We start from the raw sequence: 19,059 nt of genomic DNA on the forward strand, positions 1-19,059 counted from the left end.
TGTAGAATAGATGTGCGGAAATTTTCCTTTAGCCAGTGGGTGGTTAATTGCTGGAACAAACTTCCATCTGTCGTTGTGGAAGTTGATAGGTTAAATAAATTTAAGGAGGAACTGTCGAGGCATTTGGAGGGAATGGGTGTGATTTTTTTTTTTTTTTTTTGGCTGATGCTGCATAAGCTCATACACTTGCTTTCTTGCATCACATGCCAGTACTACTACTACCATAGGCTTCTCTGTTGCCTGGTATTTTAATCTTAAGGTACATTCACTTTATATTATATACAGAAATGAATTCTCCCAAATTTGCTCATTAAACTGAAACAAACATAAATCTGATGAAAAAAAGAATGGGGGATTGGGAGCCATTTGCCTGAAACAAATTAAAAAATAGAATCACTTTCTTAACTTCAGCCATGAAATTATTTTTATTTTTATCACTGTTAATAATAACTCATGATAAATACTCAGTAGGAACTTCACAAAATAGTCTTTTATGTAAACATACTTTGTATAAAGTTTATTATTTCTTCAAAAGGGAAATATTTAAACACAATAACAAAAACTAATCTTGCGAAATATTTTCATCTGAATTTAAACAAGAATTGTCGAAGGAAGTTTGTGCTTAGCTTACTGGAATATTAAGTTTCATTCATTGTAATATTTGATTTTTCTCTAAAATTTTGGTGAAATACTTCTGTCTTCATTATTTCAATATAAAGAAATCTAAAGAGTTAAAAAAAATTGCTCTTTTGTTATAAAAGAGTTTTTTTCTTATTAATAACAGAGGTTGTTTTAAAATGTTGTTTTAAAAGTAATATTTTCTGTGTAACTAGAAAAACAGTTTCTCATTCATCATTAATGAACTTTTATTCTTAATTTAATCATTTTGCTTATACTCACTAGGTGTAAGCTGCTTCCCCTCAGCCACCAAAGGTAATGACTAGAACAGATTCATTGGGTGTTGCAGACTTCTATAATGACCGTTCAGTCTTCATTACTGGAGCTTCTGGATTCATGGGGAAAGTAAGAGTTCAGTATTTAGATATTCAGTAATTATGCATTTGATATGTTTTTAGTATTAATAGGAAGTTATCTTGTTTTGAATGTGTACATATTTTATTATTTATGTATTACAAGTAGTACTTTCAATGAAATACAAACAGCAAATAGCGTGAAAATGCACTGTGCCTTGTAAAAAAACCCGATGTATTCAGTGTAGGCAGTATTTATTTGGATGAAAACTTAGCTGTACTGTACTGTACGGTATGATGAATGTGTAACTTGCACACAAGCCTGTTTTTTTTATTTCCGTAGGAGGACTCCACATGCAAATTGATACTGCTGTCTCAACTTTTTTTTTTTTTTCTTTATGTGAACCCCAAACACGAGAGGTATTAGAACCTATACTACTTAGTACCGTGCTTGGATTGGAATTTCAGAAGACGAAAGAAGATATTTGTTGACATTTGACTTGAACTTCTGTAGATTGTAATTTTCAGGAAATACGTATGAAGGAAGGTTGTTCCAGAAAACGGCAGTTGAATGAATAAATGAGGAAGATGAAAAGTTGGTTCTGTGGGTTTGAAGTTGGACAGTATATGGATGTTGGGTGGGGGCGGCACGTGTTCGGACTGTTTTGAAAGAGAGATCGGGAATTATAGAAGCCAATTCAGAAGAACAGTGCCCATGGAAGTATCTGTAGAAGAAGCATGCAGCAGAAACAGTACGTCTATGAGAAATCGAGTGGAGAGACTCTGTTAGAGATGAATCGTTAATTTACCTAACTGCCCTCTTCTGAATGGAATCAAGAAGCCTGAGAGAGGTTTTGGGGGCACCACCCCAGATGTGGGAACAATATTCCATGGCAGGGTGGATTTGCGATTTATACAGAGTGAGCAGCTGTTTGGAAGAAAAGTAACACTGAGAGCGAAAGAGAAAATCAAGTTTTTTAGATGCAGAGGAAGCAGTATTTGTACTGTGCTTGTGCCAAGAGAGATTAGAAGTCAGGGTAATCCCCAAAAGAGATATATCATTTTGCCTAGAAATCGGAGTGTCACTAAAGATAAGCATAGGAACAGAAGAATACTTTTTGCGAGATATAAGACAAGATTTAGTTTTAGAAGGGTTGAAATCAACTAAGTTGTCTTTGCCCCACTGGAGAATTACCTGAAGATCGGCATTTAAGGAATTGGTAGCAAATTTTCGAGAAATTGAAGCTGATTGAGCAGGACAAGGTTTCTCAAAATGGAAAGTGGAATGCAATGTGCTATCATCGGCAAAACTATGGATAGGATTTCCAGTCAATGGAAGAAGGTCATTAATATACAAGAGGAAAAGAGTGGGCAAAAGAACTGAACCTTGGGGGACACCGGCATTAGTGGAGAAGTTAGAAGACAGAGAGCCATCTACCATCACCCTCAGTGAGCGATCAGAGAGAAAACTGGATAACCAATTACTAAAAACAGTTGGCAAACCATAAGATGGAAGCTTGTTTAGAAGACCTTTATGCCAAACACGATCAAAAGCCTTTGAGATGTCAAGAGCAACTACTTGTGTTTCACCGAACCTTTCCATTGAATTAGTCCATAAATGGGTAACATAAGCCAGAATATCACCAGTGGATTGACACTGACGGAATCCATACTGGCGATCGTTGATCAGACGGAAGATTTCTAGGTAGTTTAAGAGTTGACAGTTAGTTGGTTTCTCCATTACTTTAGAAAGAGTAGAAGTAATTGCAATGGGACGATAATTGGATGGGAGGGATTTGTCACCCTTTTTAGGAACTGGTTGGATATGAGCAAATTTCCAAGCAGAAGGAAAAACACCTTTGGAATAAGAAAGTGAAAAAAGGCATCAAAGAATAGGAGTAAGTTCGGGAGCACAGGTTTTGAGAACAAGTGGAGAAATACCATCAGGACCTGGAGCTTTCTTAGCATCAAGATTCATCAAAATTCTTCTGATATCCTTTTGACGGAAGATCACAGGAGGCATTGAATGGAGCGTGTTGGGAATGGTGGGAGGTGTTTTACCAAGATCATTAATACATGAGCTGGAAGAAAAATGGGATGCTAGCAGGTCAGCTTTATCCTTGGCTGAAGTGACAACAGAACCAACTGGTTTTGACAGAGGTGGGAGCAGAGATGGGCAAAAGTTGCAGCCAATAGCTTTTGCAAGAGACCAGAATGCTCGGCTACCATTAGGGCAAGAAGCAAATTTTCTTCTCTTAGCCTGTTCAAAATCTAGTTTGGACTGATTAATAACTGCTTTACAATTGTTGCGAGCTTTGGTATAGGCAGAAAATGAAACTGAAGAATTAGAAAACAAGCCAATTACGATATGCAACATTCTTCTCTTGAACAGCCTTAGCACATTTATTGGAAAACCAAGGTTTCAATAAAGGATGAAATTTTAAAGTGGAGTGTGGGATAAAGGATTCCATTTCTGCAAGAATAATTTCACTGACACGACCTGAGCAAACGTTGACATCAGAAGTTTCGAAACAGTAATCCGACCAAGGAAAAGAAGAAAAGAAGTCTCGTAGGTCATCCCATTTTGCATTCTTCTAATGCCAAACAACACGAGGTTGGGAATAGCCATAAGATAAAGGTTCCATTGGAGAAGAGACAATCACCAAGTTGCGATCTGAAGTGCCTAAAGAACCTCTCACTTCGACCGTGTACTTAGAAGGGTTGTTTGTGAGAAAAAGATCAAGCGTATTGGCTGTATGATTAGGATTGTCCGGTATTCTTGTAGGTAAATGAACAATCTGTGCTAGGTCATTAGTAATTGCAAAAGCCTCAGCATCTCGACCTGCTGGGTCGGTGTGACTAGAAAATGGAGGCCAGCTGGAGTTGTGAACATTAAAATCACCAAGGAAAATTACCTCACTGTTAGGAAAGTTGGACTGGAGAAAGGCAATTTGCAAAGAGAGGAAGTCAAAGAGCTCCAAGTGATTAGTGGAGTTGGAAGAAAGGTAGAGACAACAGATGAATTTGACACAATGAGGTAGAGAGATTTTAAGCCAGAGAAGATCAAAGAGAGGAGATTCCAAATTGCCAAGTCTCTGACAGGGAATATCAGAACGGACATATGCACAAGTACCACCTTTGAGGCGAAAGGACTCATACAGTGAATAATTTGGGCATCTGAGATGAGCAGTAGTTGAATCAACCGATAACTGAGATTCTGTCAGAAAAAGTACATGGGGTTTGGCAGACTGCAAATGGAAATGGACATCGTTGAGATTTGAATTGAGACCACGTATATTTGTGAAATGAATTAGGAAGTGCTTGGCAGGTTTAGATCTTTTCGCAAATAAGCTTGCTCTATTAGTTTGACAATTCATGGTGTATTCAATAGTAAGAAAAAGTGAGTGGGACATGCTGCATGAAGTAATGAAATTTTTGGATATGGCGTACATGTCGTAAGAATATACTCAGATCCTTGACATAACGTGGCCTCGACAATGCTCCCTGCATACACACTACTCGGACTCCCTCCAGTCACTATCTGGCAGAGTAGAGCTAGCAGATTATACACTAGCTGTTCCGGAAGCCTCCTAGAGAGTGACCAATAGGTTCGGTCCGGGGTACTAACTAGCGGCCGGCCTGCGAACACCGTTTTAGAGCTGTACCCTCGAAATGTAAGGAATATTGGATCTCGCCACGACGTTCACCATAACCTCAAAAGTCATCAATCATACTGCATGATGGAAGAGATAGGGAAGGGTTGACCGGAACTTAGCTCTAGAAACTAAACATGGGTTCCACCACTTCAAGCCTCCAATAAGCAAAGTGGTGGTATTTCACCAGTTGATGAGAGTCATCTACCACCTAGTACTGCCTGGTAACATTGAGGGGCGGTGTTCCTCCATGTGGTGTGGGAACCACACCTCGACCCCTGCTTACGTTGGTTCACACCTGGGTGGTCACCCACCATGTACCTGTGCATGGAGGTTATACCTAGGATTACTAACAGTCCCACCATCGTGAAGGTGGAAGCAGAGGATTTGGCTGTCACAGACCGTCCGGACTTCGCCGAAATTGGGTCCACTTGACTTGAGTGTCATGTTTATTGATTTCCCATGTAAAATTCTGAAATATAAACTGAACTTTGGTTAATTTTCCTTCATTAATACTAGTTAATAGTAGCTGTGTTTTCTTTTTTTTTTTTTTTGTTACAAATGCTGCTGATCTCTTGAAAATGAATTTTCAAATGAGAATTGGTAGACTTACTAAGCATCTTCTTGTTTGCAAGGATTCTTGGAATGTTAACCAGCTCCTTGTAAGATTGAAACTTGGAAAAATTGCTCAATAGCAAACACTTTCTCTTGGGTGAAGTGTATGATGTTTTGTCTGAAATTAAAACAGTAATAAGAATCAGTAAATGTATGCAGTTCCAGTTTGCAGGGCTTAACCCCAGTTTTAACTCAATCATACATTTGTATGAAATTACAAAATTTGCATTCTTTAAACATACAATTTTGTTTTAAATGAATAACCGGATTTTTTCAAGGTTCACCACAAAACCATTTATGCACCATAAAAAATGTTTCCTTACCAAACACAATAAAATTTTCACTTTCTGAGTAATGTACTTTCTCTTCGTGGCAGTCTCCAAAATGTTCGCTTTTTTAGCACTTATATGGAGCCATTATAACATGCTGAAATTAACAACTAGAAAGGTTAGAGATATACTGGCAGTTATTTTAAAGTATGTGAATGCCTGGAATTGCCTATATTAGCATTAGCATTAGTAGAGGCATACGATGCAAAAAAGCAAGTATTATGCAGCATCAGCCAAAAAAAAAAAAAAATGCTCCGATTTCATCCCTCCATTCGTTACAAATACCTTTCCAGCTCAGCCTTAAATTTATTTAGGTTATCAACTTCCACAACAAAAGACGGAAGTCTATTCCACCAATCAATTACCTGCTGGCTAAAGGCAAACTTCCGCACATCTATCCTACAACTGCCTTTCCTCAATTTGAATTTATGCCCTCTCAGGTGATTATTCTGAGAAAGAGGAAGAATCCCATCAGCATTGAGCATGCTCAAACCATTCAAGGCTTTATACACCTCTATCAGATCACCTTCCATGTGCCTAGTCTGCAGACACTGTAACCTACAAAACTTAGGCCTTTCTTCGTAAGAGCAAGCCTTCGTTCCATTCACTAATCTTGTTACCCTTCTCTGTACTTGTTCCAACAGTTCTACATCCTTCTTAAAATGAGGTACATACAGTACTCAAGGTGTGTCCTAACCATTGCCTTATACAAGGGTATAATCAAATCCTTATCGCTGCTAGAAAAAGTCCTGTATATCTTTGACAAGACACTATGGGCTACTCTTGCAGACCGTCTGCACTGTCAGAAAACTTCATATCTACTTGCACAACTACCTCCAGGTCCTTTTCATTCTCTACCACCCTCAGTGTAGTACCACAGAGTTGATACATCACTCTGGGGTTACTGCTTCCCATATGTAGTACTTTACATTTGTCAATGTTAAACTTCATTTGCCACCTCTCAGCCCATCTGCTCAACTTATCTAGATTCTGTTTCAGCAGCGTACTGTCATTAGTGTCCTTAACAACCCAGCCAACCTTCGTATCGTCTGCAAACTTGGATATTAAGCTTTATATACCATCATCAATATCATTTATAAATACAGAAAACAACAATGGACCCAACACTGAATCCTGAGGGACTCCACTGATAACATTAGTCCACGATGAGCAGTGACCATTGATTACCACTCTCTGTCTTCTCGCACTCAACCATCCCTTTATCCATAGCAGCAATTTGCCTCCAATGCTACACTGCTCCAATTCGTTCAGCAGTCTTCCATGTGCAACAGTATCAAAAGCCTTTCTAAGATCCAAATATATGCATCAAAGTTATTCCCTGCATCCAGTTCCTTTTTGACCACATCATAGTATCCATTCAAATTGGTCAGGCAAGACCAATTTGATTAGATATACTAAAAGGTTTTCCCTTTACAAAACTATGCTGTGTCCGAGCTATAATCAAAGTCTTGCCTAGATGATCCTGCAGTGCTTCTTTAACCAGTGCTTCCATTAATTTTCCTGGAACAGAAGTTAAACTAACTGGTCTATAATTACTTTTGTCACCCTTTGGTCCTCCTTTTTGAACTGGGGTAACATTTGCACATCTCCAGTCCATGGGTACCTCCCCTGAGTCCAAAGAAGCTGTCATAATTATGACTAAGGTTTTGCTTGCTTCCTTTGCTGCCTCCTTTAATATAACTGGATAGATCCCATCCACCCCGGGTGCCTTTTTTATGTTTAACTTCAACAATTTCTCCTCCAATTTCCTCTCAGTTATTACAAAATCATCTAGCTCACTGCCAGAGTTTAACTCACCTCTGGAATTCCCCAGCCTGAATAGCTCCTCATAGGTGAATGTAGATGCAAAATGCTCATTTAGTTTGTTAGCCACCTGAGCCGGATCATCAACAGTTGAACCATCAATATCCAGTCGACCAATCTGATTCATCCCTTTCCTTCTAGAGTTTACACAGGTAAAGAACTCTTTTTCGTTTTTCTTTGCACCCTTTGCCAAAGATGTCTCATAATCTGCCTTTGACTGCCTAATATCGTTTGTGACTTGGTTACAGACCTGCTTATATCTATCACAGGCTTCCATGTAGCCATTAATTTATGTGTATTCCATGCATTTTTCTTCTCTGCCTTATGTCTTATTAGTTCATCTGACATCCATTTAGGCCTAAACCTTGAACAGTATTTCTTAGTTGGTATGTAAAGCCTAGTAGCTTCTAAGATAAATTCTTTGAATGTGTCAATGTTAAAAAAAAAGCCGTGAATTAGGGTTGAATTTGAAAGTATCTGTAATTCTGCTCAGACGCGATAGGAAGGAGTATATGATGAGAGCCTTGTCAATCAATTCGGCCCTGGAAAGATTGTGCAAGGCTCAAGGGATAGAGTTTTTTTGAGCCTGGTCTGTACTTGTTAACAAAAGGGACTGCTTCTACAGGGATGGGATACATTTAAATAGAAAGGGTGCAAGAATATTTGCTGATGCTATCAAGGCAGTGTTACGTGGGTCGGAAAACTGCTAGCTTGGGAGGGATACAAGAACTAATAGATTAACAGTAGCCACTGGCAGAGGTGAAAGTGACTCTTGCACTGCTTCTATTGGAATGAGCAGAAGCCAGGAAAACAAGATGCAGGATATTTCAGAGACTGCTGGGAGTGATTGCGGTACAAGTAAACACATGGTTTGTGTTAGGGTAGCTAAGAAAAAGGACAGGTGCATGTATACTTCCGTGTACACCAATGCTAGGAGTTTGGTAAATAAATTTGGTGAATTTGAGGTATTGCTCAAAGCATCAAAGGCGGATATTGTTGGGATATCAGCGACGTTGTGCCACACAGACATAAGGAATGCAGAACTGGAATTTGGGGAGTACACCATCTACAGAAAGGATAGACAAGATAGGAAGGGAGGAGGGGTTATGTTATTAGTTAAGAAACACATAAAATCCAAAGAAGTGAAGCCAGTTGACATCGCTGGACAGATCAGTGTCGAGTTAGTTTGGTGTGACATAAGCACTGGGAGATCAGAATTCAGAGTAGGAGTGTGCTATAGGCCTGATGACTCTGATGTGGGTTGGTCACTCACACACTAGCAAGGCCTTTGTGGATTTATTGGATGATTGTTTTCTACATCAGCATGTTCGGGAGGCAACTAGAGGGAGTAATACTCTTGATTTGATTATCAGTAGTGATTCTTCATGCATTAAGGATCATGAAGGTGGCAGTGATCACAGTGTGCTGAAGTGGGATTTACTGAAAGAGGGAATTACCATAAGGGGTAAAGGGAAGGGTTATTGCTTTCGTAAAGGCGACTATGATGGCCTGAGACAGTATTTAAATTCTATACAGTGGGACCGACTGATGATGTTACCAACAGCAAATTCAAAATGGTAAACATTCAAAGAACTTATCTTGGAAGCTACTAGGCTTTACATACTAACTAAGAAATATTGTTCAAGGTTTAGGCCTAAATGGATGTCAGATGAACTAATGAGACATATGGCAGAGAAGAAAAATGCTTGGGATACATATAAATTAACATGTGACACAGAAGCCTATGATAGATATAAGTTGAACTGTAACCAAGTTACAAAGGAGGTTAGGCAGGCGAAGGCAGATTACGAGAAATCTTTGGCAAGGGATGTAAAGAAAAACAGCAATGAGTTCTTTTCTTATGTAAACTCTAGAAGTAAGGGGATGAATCAGATTGGTCCACTTGATATCGATGGTTCAACTGTTGATGATCCTGCTCAGGTAGCTGTGTGCTATAGGCCTAATGACTCTGATGAGTATAATAAGAAAATGTACAGGGAAATAGAGTGGGCCAGTAAATCAGAAATTCTTATAATGGGGGATTTTAATTTCCCAGATTTTTTTTTTTCCTCGCCTTTTTCCCATTATTATATGGGGTCAGCGTTTTTATTGTTTTGGCACGCAATTTTTACAGCCGGATGCCCTTCCTGACACCAACCCTCACCCTTTATGTGGGCTGGGAATATGTGGTGGTCATTCCCTGACCTGCCGCATCCTCCGTGTTTGGTGGGTATGGGCTCGAACCCCGGTCTAACCAAGAAGCGTGTGCTATGCACTACTGCTCCTGCCCACCTGGCTACGGAGGCGCCATATTTTAATTTCCCAAATATTGACTGGAATTTGTGGATTGGTCACTAGCAAGGCTTTTGTGGATTTATTGGATGATTGTTTTCGACATAAGCATTTTTGGGAGGCAACTAGAGGGAGTAATACTCTTGATCTCATCATCAGTATTGATTCTTCATGCATTAAGAATCTGCAGATCGACAAGGCTCTCATCACTTTCAGACACTTTCAAATTCAACCCTAATTCATGGTCGAATAGAAGAACAATGAAGCAAAACATGTATACACTGAGTGGTTACTGAATTATGAACACCTCTATGAAAACTGACTGCGACCCATTGACCACGTGAGGTATGAGAGCGTGCAGTTAGTCGACCTACACATCATAGATAAAGTGTCAGTGGTTCAGTAGGTAGTAAAATTCCGAGCATGATGGCTAAAAGGAAGGATTTATCAAACTTTGATAAAGGACAGATTGTGGGTGCTCTATGAGCTGGTGGCTCGATTTCCCAAATGACTGAAGTTGTGGGGTGTTCGAGAGCCGCTGTAGTTAAAGTGTACCAGAACTGGTGTCAAAATTGTCAAACAACGACCCGACGTTAAAACTGCAAAGGTCAGTGAAAGGTTTATGTTAGAGGTGAGTGCCGGGTCCAACCAGGCGAACAGGTGCAGCACTGTTGAAGAGTTGACTACCCGATACAACATGGGCCAACCCGGAACAATATCTGGCATGACCATGCATCGCACGCTTGCACGTATGGGCAATGCCAGCAGACAACCCCTACAGCATCCTCTCCTAACCAAGGTTCATCAGTGTAAAAGGCTCGCCTGGTGCAAAGAGCATGCAAGTTGGAAATTAGACTGGAAGAAGGTGTGCTGGTCTGATAAGTCACATTATTTACTCCACACAGTGGATGGTCGTGTATAGATTTGGCATCAACAACATGAGGCTCTTGATCCATCATGCATGGTATCAAAAGTACAGGCCAGTGGAGGCGGTTGTATGGTGTGGAGCGTTTCACTTGGAGGAACTTGATTCTCTGGTTCACGTGTAACAGTGGTCTCCGCTATCGTCAACTGCTTGCTGACTGTGTACACCCTGCTATGTTACACTTTTTCTCGAATGGTTGTTGTTGTTATTTGGTTTTTAGGAGCATTAGCAACTAAGACCATGTTGCTTCGGGGATATGCTCTGGTCATTCCGTGAACTTTCTGTATCCTCCCTATTTTGTGGTCAAGGGTTCGAACCCCGGTCTAATCAAGAAGCATGTGCTACGCACTGCTGCTCCTGCCCACCTGGCTACGGAGGCGTCTCTCGAATGGTGATGGTGTCTTCCAAGATGACAATGCACCGAGCCATTGGGCACTTGTTGTGCAGGAATGGTTAGAGGAACACAGTTCTGACTTCCAGCCTTCGATTCAGTTGGTCAATTGGCCTTCAAACTCTGCCGATATCAATCCCATAGAGCACTTGTGAGACTCTATGGAAAGGCATATCAGGCGTCTGGATACACCAATCACCTCCATACCTGCAAAAGGAGGACCTACGAAGTATTAGGTAGGTGGTCATAATTCAGTGATCACTCAGTGTATATCCTTTGCAAAGGGCACTGAAAAATCATTCTGCCCATGTGCAGAAATATCTTGGTCTGGCACTGGGAATAACAACCAAAATCTGTTTATTTTAAGACCTGATTTGTTTATTGTAATACCTTTCAGAAAACGACCTGTTGCTGTGATTTGTTTTTTTTGGGAAAATTTTGTCTGGACAATTTGCGATGTCACTTGGATATTATTCACTAACTTTATAATTGTTATAGTTTGTTGATGTTTGTTTGGTTTTTTACATCTATATCTTTAGTTTGTGCTGTAAAAGATGACTACGTTGATGCTATTATATACGTTGGTGTAGTAATAGAACAGTTCACGTTGCTAGTGGTGAAGAAAGAAGACAATTTCGGAATTGTATTTTTTTTCCCATTCTAAAAAGAAATTATAACGTGACAGAAAAATTAGTAAAAATTTTCTTACACGTGGTGCTATAGCATTATATATTATTGAAGTACATTTTGTTGTGGCGCCTCCGTAGCCAGGTGGGCAGGAGCAGCAGTGGGTACACACGCTTCTTGATTAGACCGGGGTTCGAGTCCGAAACCACCAAATACAGATGATGCAGAAAGGTCAGGGAATGACCACCGCATATCCCGGGAGCAATATGGCCTTAGTTGCCAATGCTCCTAAAAACCAAATAACAAACAACAGCAAACAACATTATGTTGTATGCAGTTTGGATTTCTTACATTCGCTCTGTCTGAAAAATGAAATTTACAAACTCATTCAAATGATCAACTACCCTTAATGCACAATGCACAACTATGAAAAATGCAGTGCTACTTTCTGCCTTTGCACCTTCTGTATCACCAATTTTCTTGAATGGAAATACTCTGTTGCTGAAAACTAAAGGTTTCTCTGGCTTTCTCATGCTTCCTTTGTATTATGATGCATGATGCCTTTCAGTATCACTTAATTTGGCTGTCAGCAGGCACTGACAATATTTACAAAAACATTTTAAATAATCACCATCTAATTTGCAGAGCCAATTCTTATATTTAGTGTCTTTGCGCCATTGATCACAAAAGTGTTGAATATATTTTTTGCTAATTTTCACAAAGGGGCAAAATTACACACTATAGTTTAATATGAAAATTTACAAGCGGAAAAAAAAAATAAGTTACCTACTCAGAGTAATTGAATCAACACAAACAAAAAAGGACAAGTTTTTGTTAAACCTATTCAGAACAGTGTTTCGAATGTGAAAACAATTTAAGTTACTGCATCTATGTTTTGGGAAAGATATTCCAGTAATTCGAAAAGTGAACCAGCATAAAGTGACCCCCTACATTACGAAAGTTAGACTGCAGAAAGTGAAATTTCAAAGAAAGAAAGTTGAAGAGTTCTGAGTGATTGGTGGAAATTGGTGGAATATAATATCTTTCTCTGATCTGTAAATGATTCAGTGATAAATTTTCAATAAAAAAAATTACTGACACCGGAGTAATAAAATTACATTCTATCAAATAAATTCATTAATAAATTCAATGAGCTTGAAGTGTTAGTCAAGACATCAAAGGCAGATATTGTTGGGATATCAGAGACATGGTGTCACACAGACATAAGCAGTGCAGAACTGGAATTTGGGGAGTACAATGTGTACAGAAAGGATAGACAGGACAGGAGGGAGGAACGGTTATGCTGTTAGTTAAGAAACACATAAAATCTAAGGACATGCATCCAATTGATGTTGGTGGGCAATGCAATGTTGAGTCTGTTTGGTGTTACATAAGCACTGCGAAAGGAAAAATGAGAGTGGCTGTGTGTTATAGGACTGAAATAGAGTGGGCCAGTAAATTAGAGTGTCTTATAATGGGGGATTTTAATTTCCCAGATATTGACTGGAATTTGTGAGTTGGTCACTCGCACTATAGCAAGGCTTTTGTGGATTTATTGGATGATTGTTTTCTACAGCAGCATGTTCGGGAGGCAATTAGATGGAGGAGTAATGCTCTTGATCTGATTATCAGTAGTGATTCTTCATGCATCGAGAATCTGCAGATAAAGGAACCACTAGGTGGCAGTGATCACAGTGTGCTGAAGTGAGAGTTACTCAAAGAGGTAGCTACCATCAAGGGTAAAGGGAATGGTTTTTGCTTTCGTAAAGGTGACTACTGTGGTCTAAGACAGTATTAAAATTCTATACGGTGGAACCAAATGATGAGGTTACCAACAGCAAATTCAAAATAGGAAGCATTCAAAGAATTAATCTTGGAAGCTACTAGGCTTTTCTTACCAATAAAGAAATATTGTACAAGATTTAAGCCTAAATGGATGTCAGATGAACTAATTAGACATGTGACAGAGAAGAAAAATGTATGGGATACATATACAGCAGGCCCCGTTATAATCCGGTTCACTTTACGCTGATTCGCTATAACGCTGTTCTTATATTGTAACCTGTATCTGACTATAACGCTGTCACAGATCACTATAACGCTCTTTTACAGATTGCATTTTTGGCATATTTAACGAAATCGTTTCATTTGATGGAGTCGATAGCTTGAAAATGAATAGCAAAACAGCATTAAAACATTTCTCATGCCGACTTGAGAAATTTTCCCATGCTCAGTGAAATTTTCTCCCAAGCTAATTTAATTGCAGTACAATCACTTGTTACGTAGTTCCGAGATCAACCTTTTAAAAAATGATCAAGTATATTGCTTGTAATATTTGCGTTATATGCATTTATCCAAAGTCTAATCATCACTCATACAGTATTAGACATCGTGTGTAACAGACAGTTTGTATCGTAATTAATGCAACCAATGCAGTTACATTTTCGAAGAGTTAATAAGAATGAAAAAGCAGTCTTGGTGCAGTACGAAGACTATAAATGTAAGAAAATGACTGAATTTGAAAATTAAATTAGACGTTTTGAAGCGAATCGATTCCCGACAACGACAAGAGGATGTGTGCCATAATTTAGGACTTGGAAGTTTAACTGTAAGAACAATTATAAAAAAATAAGGAATTAATTTTAGCAGCGGGAAAGATAGCTGTTCCACTGCAAGCAACTAGAGCTAGGCCGGCTATTAGGATTGAAATGTTAAGACGTTAACTAATTTTATCGGTTAAGTTAAATATTATAAAAAAAAATTTAAAAAAAAAGAGATTAGCCAATATGATGATCTGAAGAAAACTCAACTAAAAAAAGAAAATGTGGAACCATTTAAAACTGGTAAGAGCTGGTTGAATAGATTTAAAATCTAGGGAGAAGCCGCAAGTGCAGATCAAGGAGCTGAAACTTTCAAAAAAGAACTTGTTAAAGTTATTGAAGAGGGGTATTATGTGTTATACTTCTCAACAAGTTTATAACATAGATGAAGCAGGACTTTTGTGGAAACGAATGCCTAAAAGAAGTTTCATATTGAAAGAAGAAAAAGACATGCCAGGTTTCCAAGCGGCGAAGGATCGGGTGATTTTATTGTTGGGTGGTAACGCTGCGGGGGATTTAAAATTGATTCCCCTTTTAGTTTATTTAGGAGAGGGCCAAAGTTCAACCCAAAATCGACACATTTTTCATGATTAAATTCATCAATTAAATTAAATCAATTTAGATCAATTAAATTCATGATTTTAATTGGAATTTTAAGTTTAATTTTGATACGTAAGTAGTTACCACATAATTATATACGTATGTAATGCAGAATATTTTATATGTACAAATATTTGAATATTAAATATTTTGACTAACATTTGTACATCTTTTCACTGCCGTTTATTATTGATTAAGAAATATCCTATGGCACCGACCGCAACTTACAAATACATATGTTACCATATGAGAATGCAGAGCTCGCTTAGCACGGATTCACTTAGCGCTCTGTTTTTTCCAGAACGAATTATCAGCGTTAAGCGGGGTTTACCTATAAATGAACATGTGACACAGAAGCCTATGATAGATATAAGCTGGTCTGTAACCAAGTTACAAAGGACGTTAGGCAGGCGAAGGCAGATTACGAGAAATCTTTGGCAAAGGATGCAAAGAGTTCTTTACTTATGTAAACTCTAGAAGGAAGGGGATGAATCAGATTGGTTCACTCGATATCGATGGTTCAACTGTTGATGAACCTGCTCAGGTAGCTAACAAACTAAATGAATATTTTGTTTTGCATCAACATTCACACATGAGGAGTTATTCAGGGAGGGGAATGCCATAGGTGTATTCAACTCTGGCAGTAAGCTACATAATCTTGTAATAACTGAGAGTAAAGTAGAGGGGAAATTGTTGAAGATAAACACAAGAAAGGCACCTGGAGGTGGATGGAATCTATCCAGTTATATTAAAAGAGGCGGGAAAGGAAGTAAGCAAACCCTTAGCCATAATTATGAGAGCTTCCCTGGACTCAGGGCAGGTACCCATGGACTGGAGATGTGCAAATGTGACCCCAATCCACAAAGGAGGATCAAAGGGAGACAGGTAATTACAGACCTGTTAGTTTAACTTCTGTTCCAGGGAATTTAATATAGGCACTGGTTAAAGAAGCATTGCAGGATCATCCAGACAAGACTTCAGTTATAGCTCGGACACAGCATGGGTTTGTTAAGGGGAAGTCTTGTCTGACTAATTTGTTGGATACTATGATGTAGTCACAAAGGAACTGGATACTGGATGCAAAGAATAACTTTGATATCATATATTTGGATCTTAGAAAAGCCTTTGATACTGTTGCTCATGGAAGACAGCTGCACAAATTGGAGCAGTGTGGCATTGGAGGCAAGTTGCTGTTATGGATAAAGGGATGGTTGAGTGGGAGAAGACAGAGAGTGGTAATCAATGGAAACTGCTCTTGGTGGACTAATGTTATTAGTGGAGTCCCTCAGTGTTCAGTGTTGGGTCCATTGTTGTTTTCTGTATTTATAAATGATATTGATGATGGTATATCAGGCTTAATGTCCAAGTGTGTTGACGATACGAAGGTTGGCAGGGTTGTTAATGACACTAGTGACGGTATAGTGCTCCAACAGGATCTAGATAAGTTGAGTAGATGGGCTGAGAGGTGGCAAATGAAGTTTAACATTGACAAATGTAAAGTACTACATATGGGAAGCATTAATTCCAGAGTAACGTATCACCTCTGTGGTACCACACTGACAGTGGTAGAGAATGAAAAGATACCTTAAGGCTTAAGTTCTGCAAATTACAGTGTCTTCAGACTAGATACCTGCGAGGTGATCTGTTTGAGGTGTATAAAGCCTTTAATGGTTTGAGCATGCTCAATGTGGATGGGATTCTTCCTCTTGCTCAGAATAATCGCCTGAGAGGGCATAAATTCAAATTGAGGAAAGACGGTTGTAGTATAGATATGCGGTAGTTTGCCTTTAGCCAGCGGATGGTTGATTGCTGGAACAAACTTCCATCTGTCATTGTAGAAGTTGATAGCTTAAATGGATTCAAGGCAGAACTTGACAAACATTTGGAGCGAGTGGATAGGTGAAATAAGGATGTTTGTTTTTTTTGGCTGATGCTATATAAGCTTGCTTTCTTGAATCATGTGCCTTTGCTAATGCTAAATTGTAACAAAATGCAAAGAATAGTAAAAAAAAAAAAAAAAAAAATCTACAGCAATGAGATCTTTTTCTGAACTGTAAATGATCCTAAAAGAAATTTTCAATAAAACCGTTTGCCGACACCAGAGTAATAAAATTATAAATTGTTCTGGAAAATTGTAACAAAATGCAAAGAAATCAGTGAATAAATATATAAATCTACAGCAATGAGTAATTTATATTAGTATCAAATCAAAACTGGACAGTGTTTGCGATCACTGATGTAATGGATCATTCATAATTTGTGAATCATGTAAACTAATGAAAACTGGAATAATAAATCTTCTATCACAAGTTAGAAAGCACCGGTGGTAATGAGTACATTTTTTTTTTCCCTCTGAGAAACTTGTACAATCAGTACACTTGGAAATTTTAGAATCACAGAATAGTACATGATGCTGGATAACAGCTGCAGAACATTTTCTCTGCCAATAAAGCAAATGAAAATCTCTGTGATTGGCTGAATTTTTTTGTTTCATTTCCCATTACTCCTTCAAGTAACTTTGCAACAAATTTTCACACTTGCAAATGATAAAAGAACAGATCCATATAAAAGGGCTATAAAATGTATTATTCATGTCCAGCGACCCAGTCCATTTCCTGTTGTCTGTATGAAAACAATGCAATAGACAAGGATAGAATGTTGTGAAAATGGAAAATGAACCTTAAAACCACAAATTTAATGAAACTGCATGCTTTGGAGTGCCTGAAATAGATGCTTTACTTTGCCTGGTCATTCTTTAGTCTGCTATCTGAATACCATGGGATAAATGCTCATTACAAGAAGGGTTCCTCCCAATGATCAGTTTCGAAATTTAAAAAAAAGAGAAAATTTCGAAATTTGAAAAGATAAGAGTTTTTTTTGAAAACTCTGATCAGTTTCAGAATGTGAAATGCATGGATCAAAGAATCTGCAAATTAGATGTGTCTCTTGTTGGCATATAAGTAAATAAACAGTCTCCGATTTTATGCTTACCTCTGGCACATTTTTAATTTATTGATTCCAAAAATAGGCACACATTGTAAAAACAACCAAAAGTATATTGCAATAAGTTGTTTATTATGACGAGTAAAAGCAGAAAAGCAAAAAATCTATAATAACAACATAAATTTCATTTTTTTTGTATATTGATGTTCATTATTTATAAATTATTTATTTTTTATTATTTTTTCTATACTGACACAGAGGCCCTTTGTAATGTGAGACCCTAAGCTGTAGCTTGTCTAGCTTATGCATAAATCTGGCCCTGCCAACAGCAAGCTATCCCTGAATAGAGGACTGGCATTTGTTGGATGTTTTCTAGTTGTTGGACTGTTCTTGATACACTCTAGAAACAACTGTGTTCTGTGTGAATACCCTCTATGATAGTAGCATAGGGATACTTGGCCCTGACTATCTTACTGCATGCAAAAAGTTCCTTAGGATGTTAGCATCTTTGTCAATGTGAATTACACTCTTCCCCCTGATTTGGACATATTTAATGGATGGTTAGAGAAATGGTAGTTGAAATCTAATGTTGCTAAATGTATGGTTTTAAATTTGGCAATAAACTGTCTGAGAATAACTCAAACATTTCAAAAAGATTGAACAGAACCAAAGGGTGTAAATGGGGGGGGGAGAGAGAGAGAGAGGTGTTATTATATGATCAGACATAAAGTTTACCATGTAGTGTAAATGGGTGGGCATCTAAGTGGGGTATGGTTGAACTGTATATCAGTTTGTTTGTGGGGGGGACAAAATTGACATTGGCAAAATTTTCAAATTGAAATAGTATAAAAACCATGAAGCATACAGTAAAACCTAATCAATTTAGCTTCTGGAAGTTTATATATGGTCAGCATGGAATAAACTGTTTTAATGGATTGGCAGTTGACATCAAGGTTGACAGTCTGGCAAAATCAGTGTCTTTTCAGTATGTACCATATCTTCACATATAATGAGAAGGAGGTTATTTTTCTGTTAAATCAGCATTTCCCAAACTTTTTTAGTCATGGAACACTTTTCATCTCAAGTCAGAACTAGACAAACATTTGGAGCTAGTGGATGGGTGAAATGAGAAGGGTTTTTTTTTTTTTTTGGCTGATGCTGCATAAGCTTGCTTCCTTGCATCATACATATGCTTTTACTAATGCTAATATATTTACAGAACACTTATGAAACACAAGTTTAGGAGCCAAACTTGTGTTTGGCTCTCCTGCTAAACACATTTGCTAATA

General features: G+C 38.2%; 1 protein-coding gene across 1 annotated transcript in view; it reads left to right on the forward strand.

Annotated features, from left to right (window-relative positions):
* Positions 1-924: 924 nt before the first annotated feature.
* The window catches only part of LOC150077407 (putative fatty acyl-CoA reductase CG5065), a 227,872-nt gene continuing 209,737 nt past the window's right edge, over positions 925-19,059 (forward strand). Inside the window, exon 1 of the mRNA XM_090385889.1 lies at positions 925-1,023. Within this exon, the coding sequence (XP_090242015.1) occupies positions 937-1,023 (87 nt within the window). The 5' untranslated portion in view covers positions 925-936. The remainder of the gene's footprint in view (positions 1,024-19,059) is intronic.

Source organism: Mastigoproctus giganteus, chromosome 12 (genome assembly GCF_048544385.1).
Source record: "Mastigoproctus giganteus isolate SK-2022 chromosome 12, ASM4854438v1, whole genome shotgun sequence".
NCBI lineage: Eukaryota > Metazoa > Arthropoda > Arachnida > Uropygi > Thelyphonidae > Mastigoproctus > Mastigoproctus giganteus.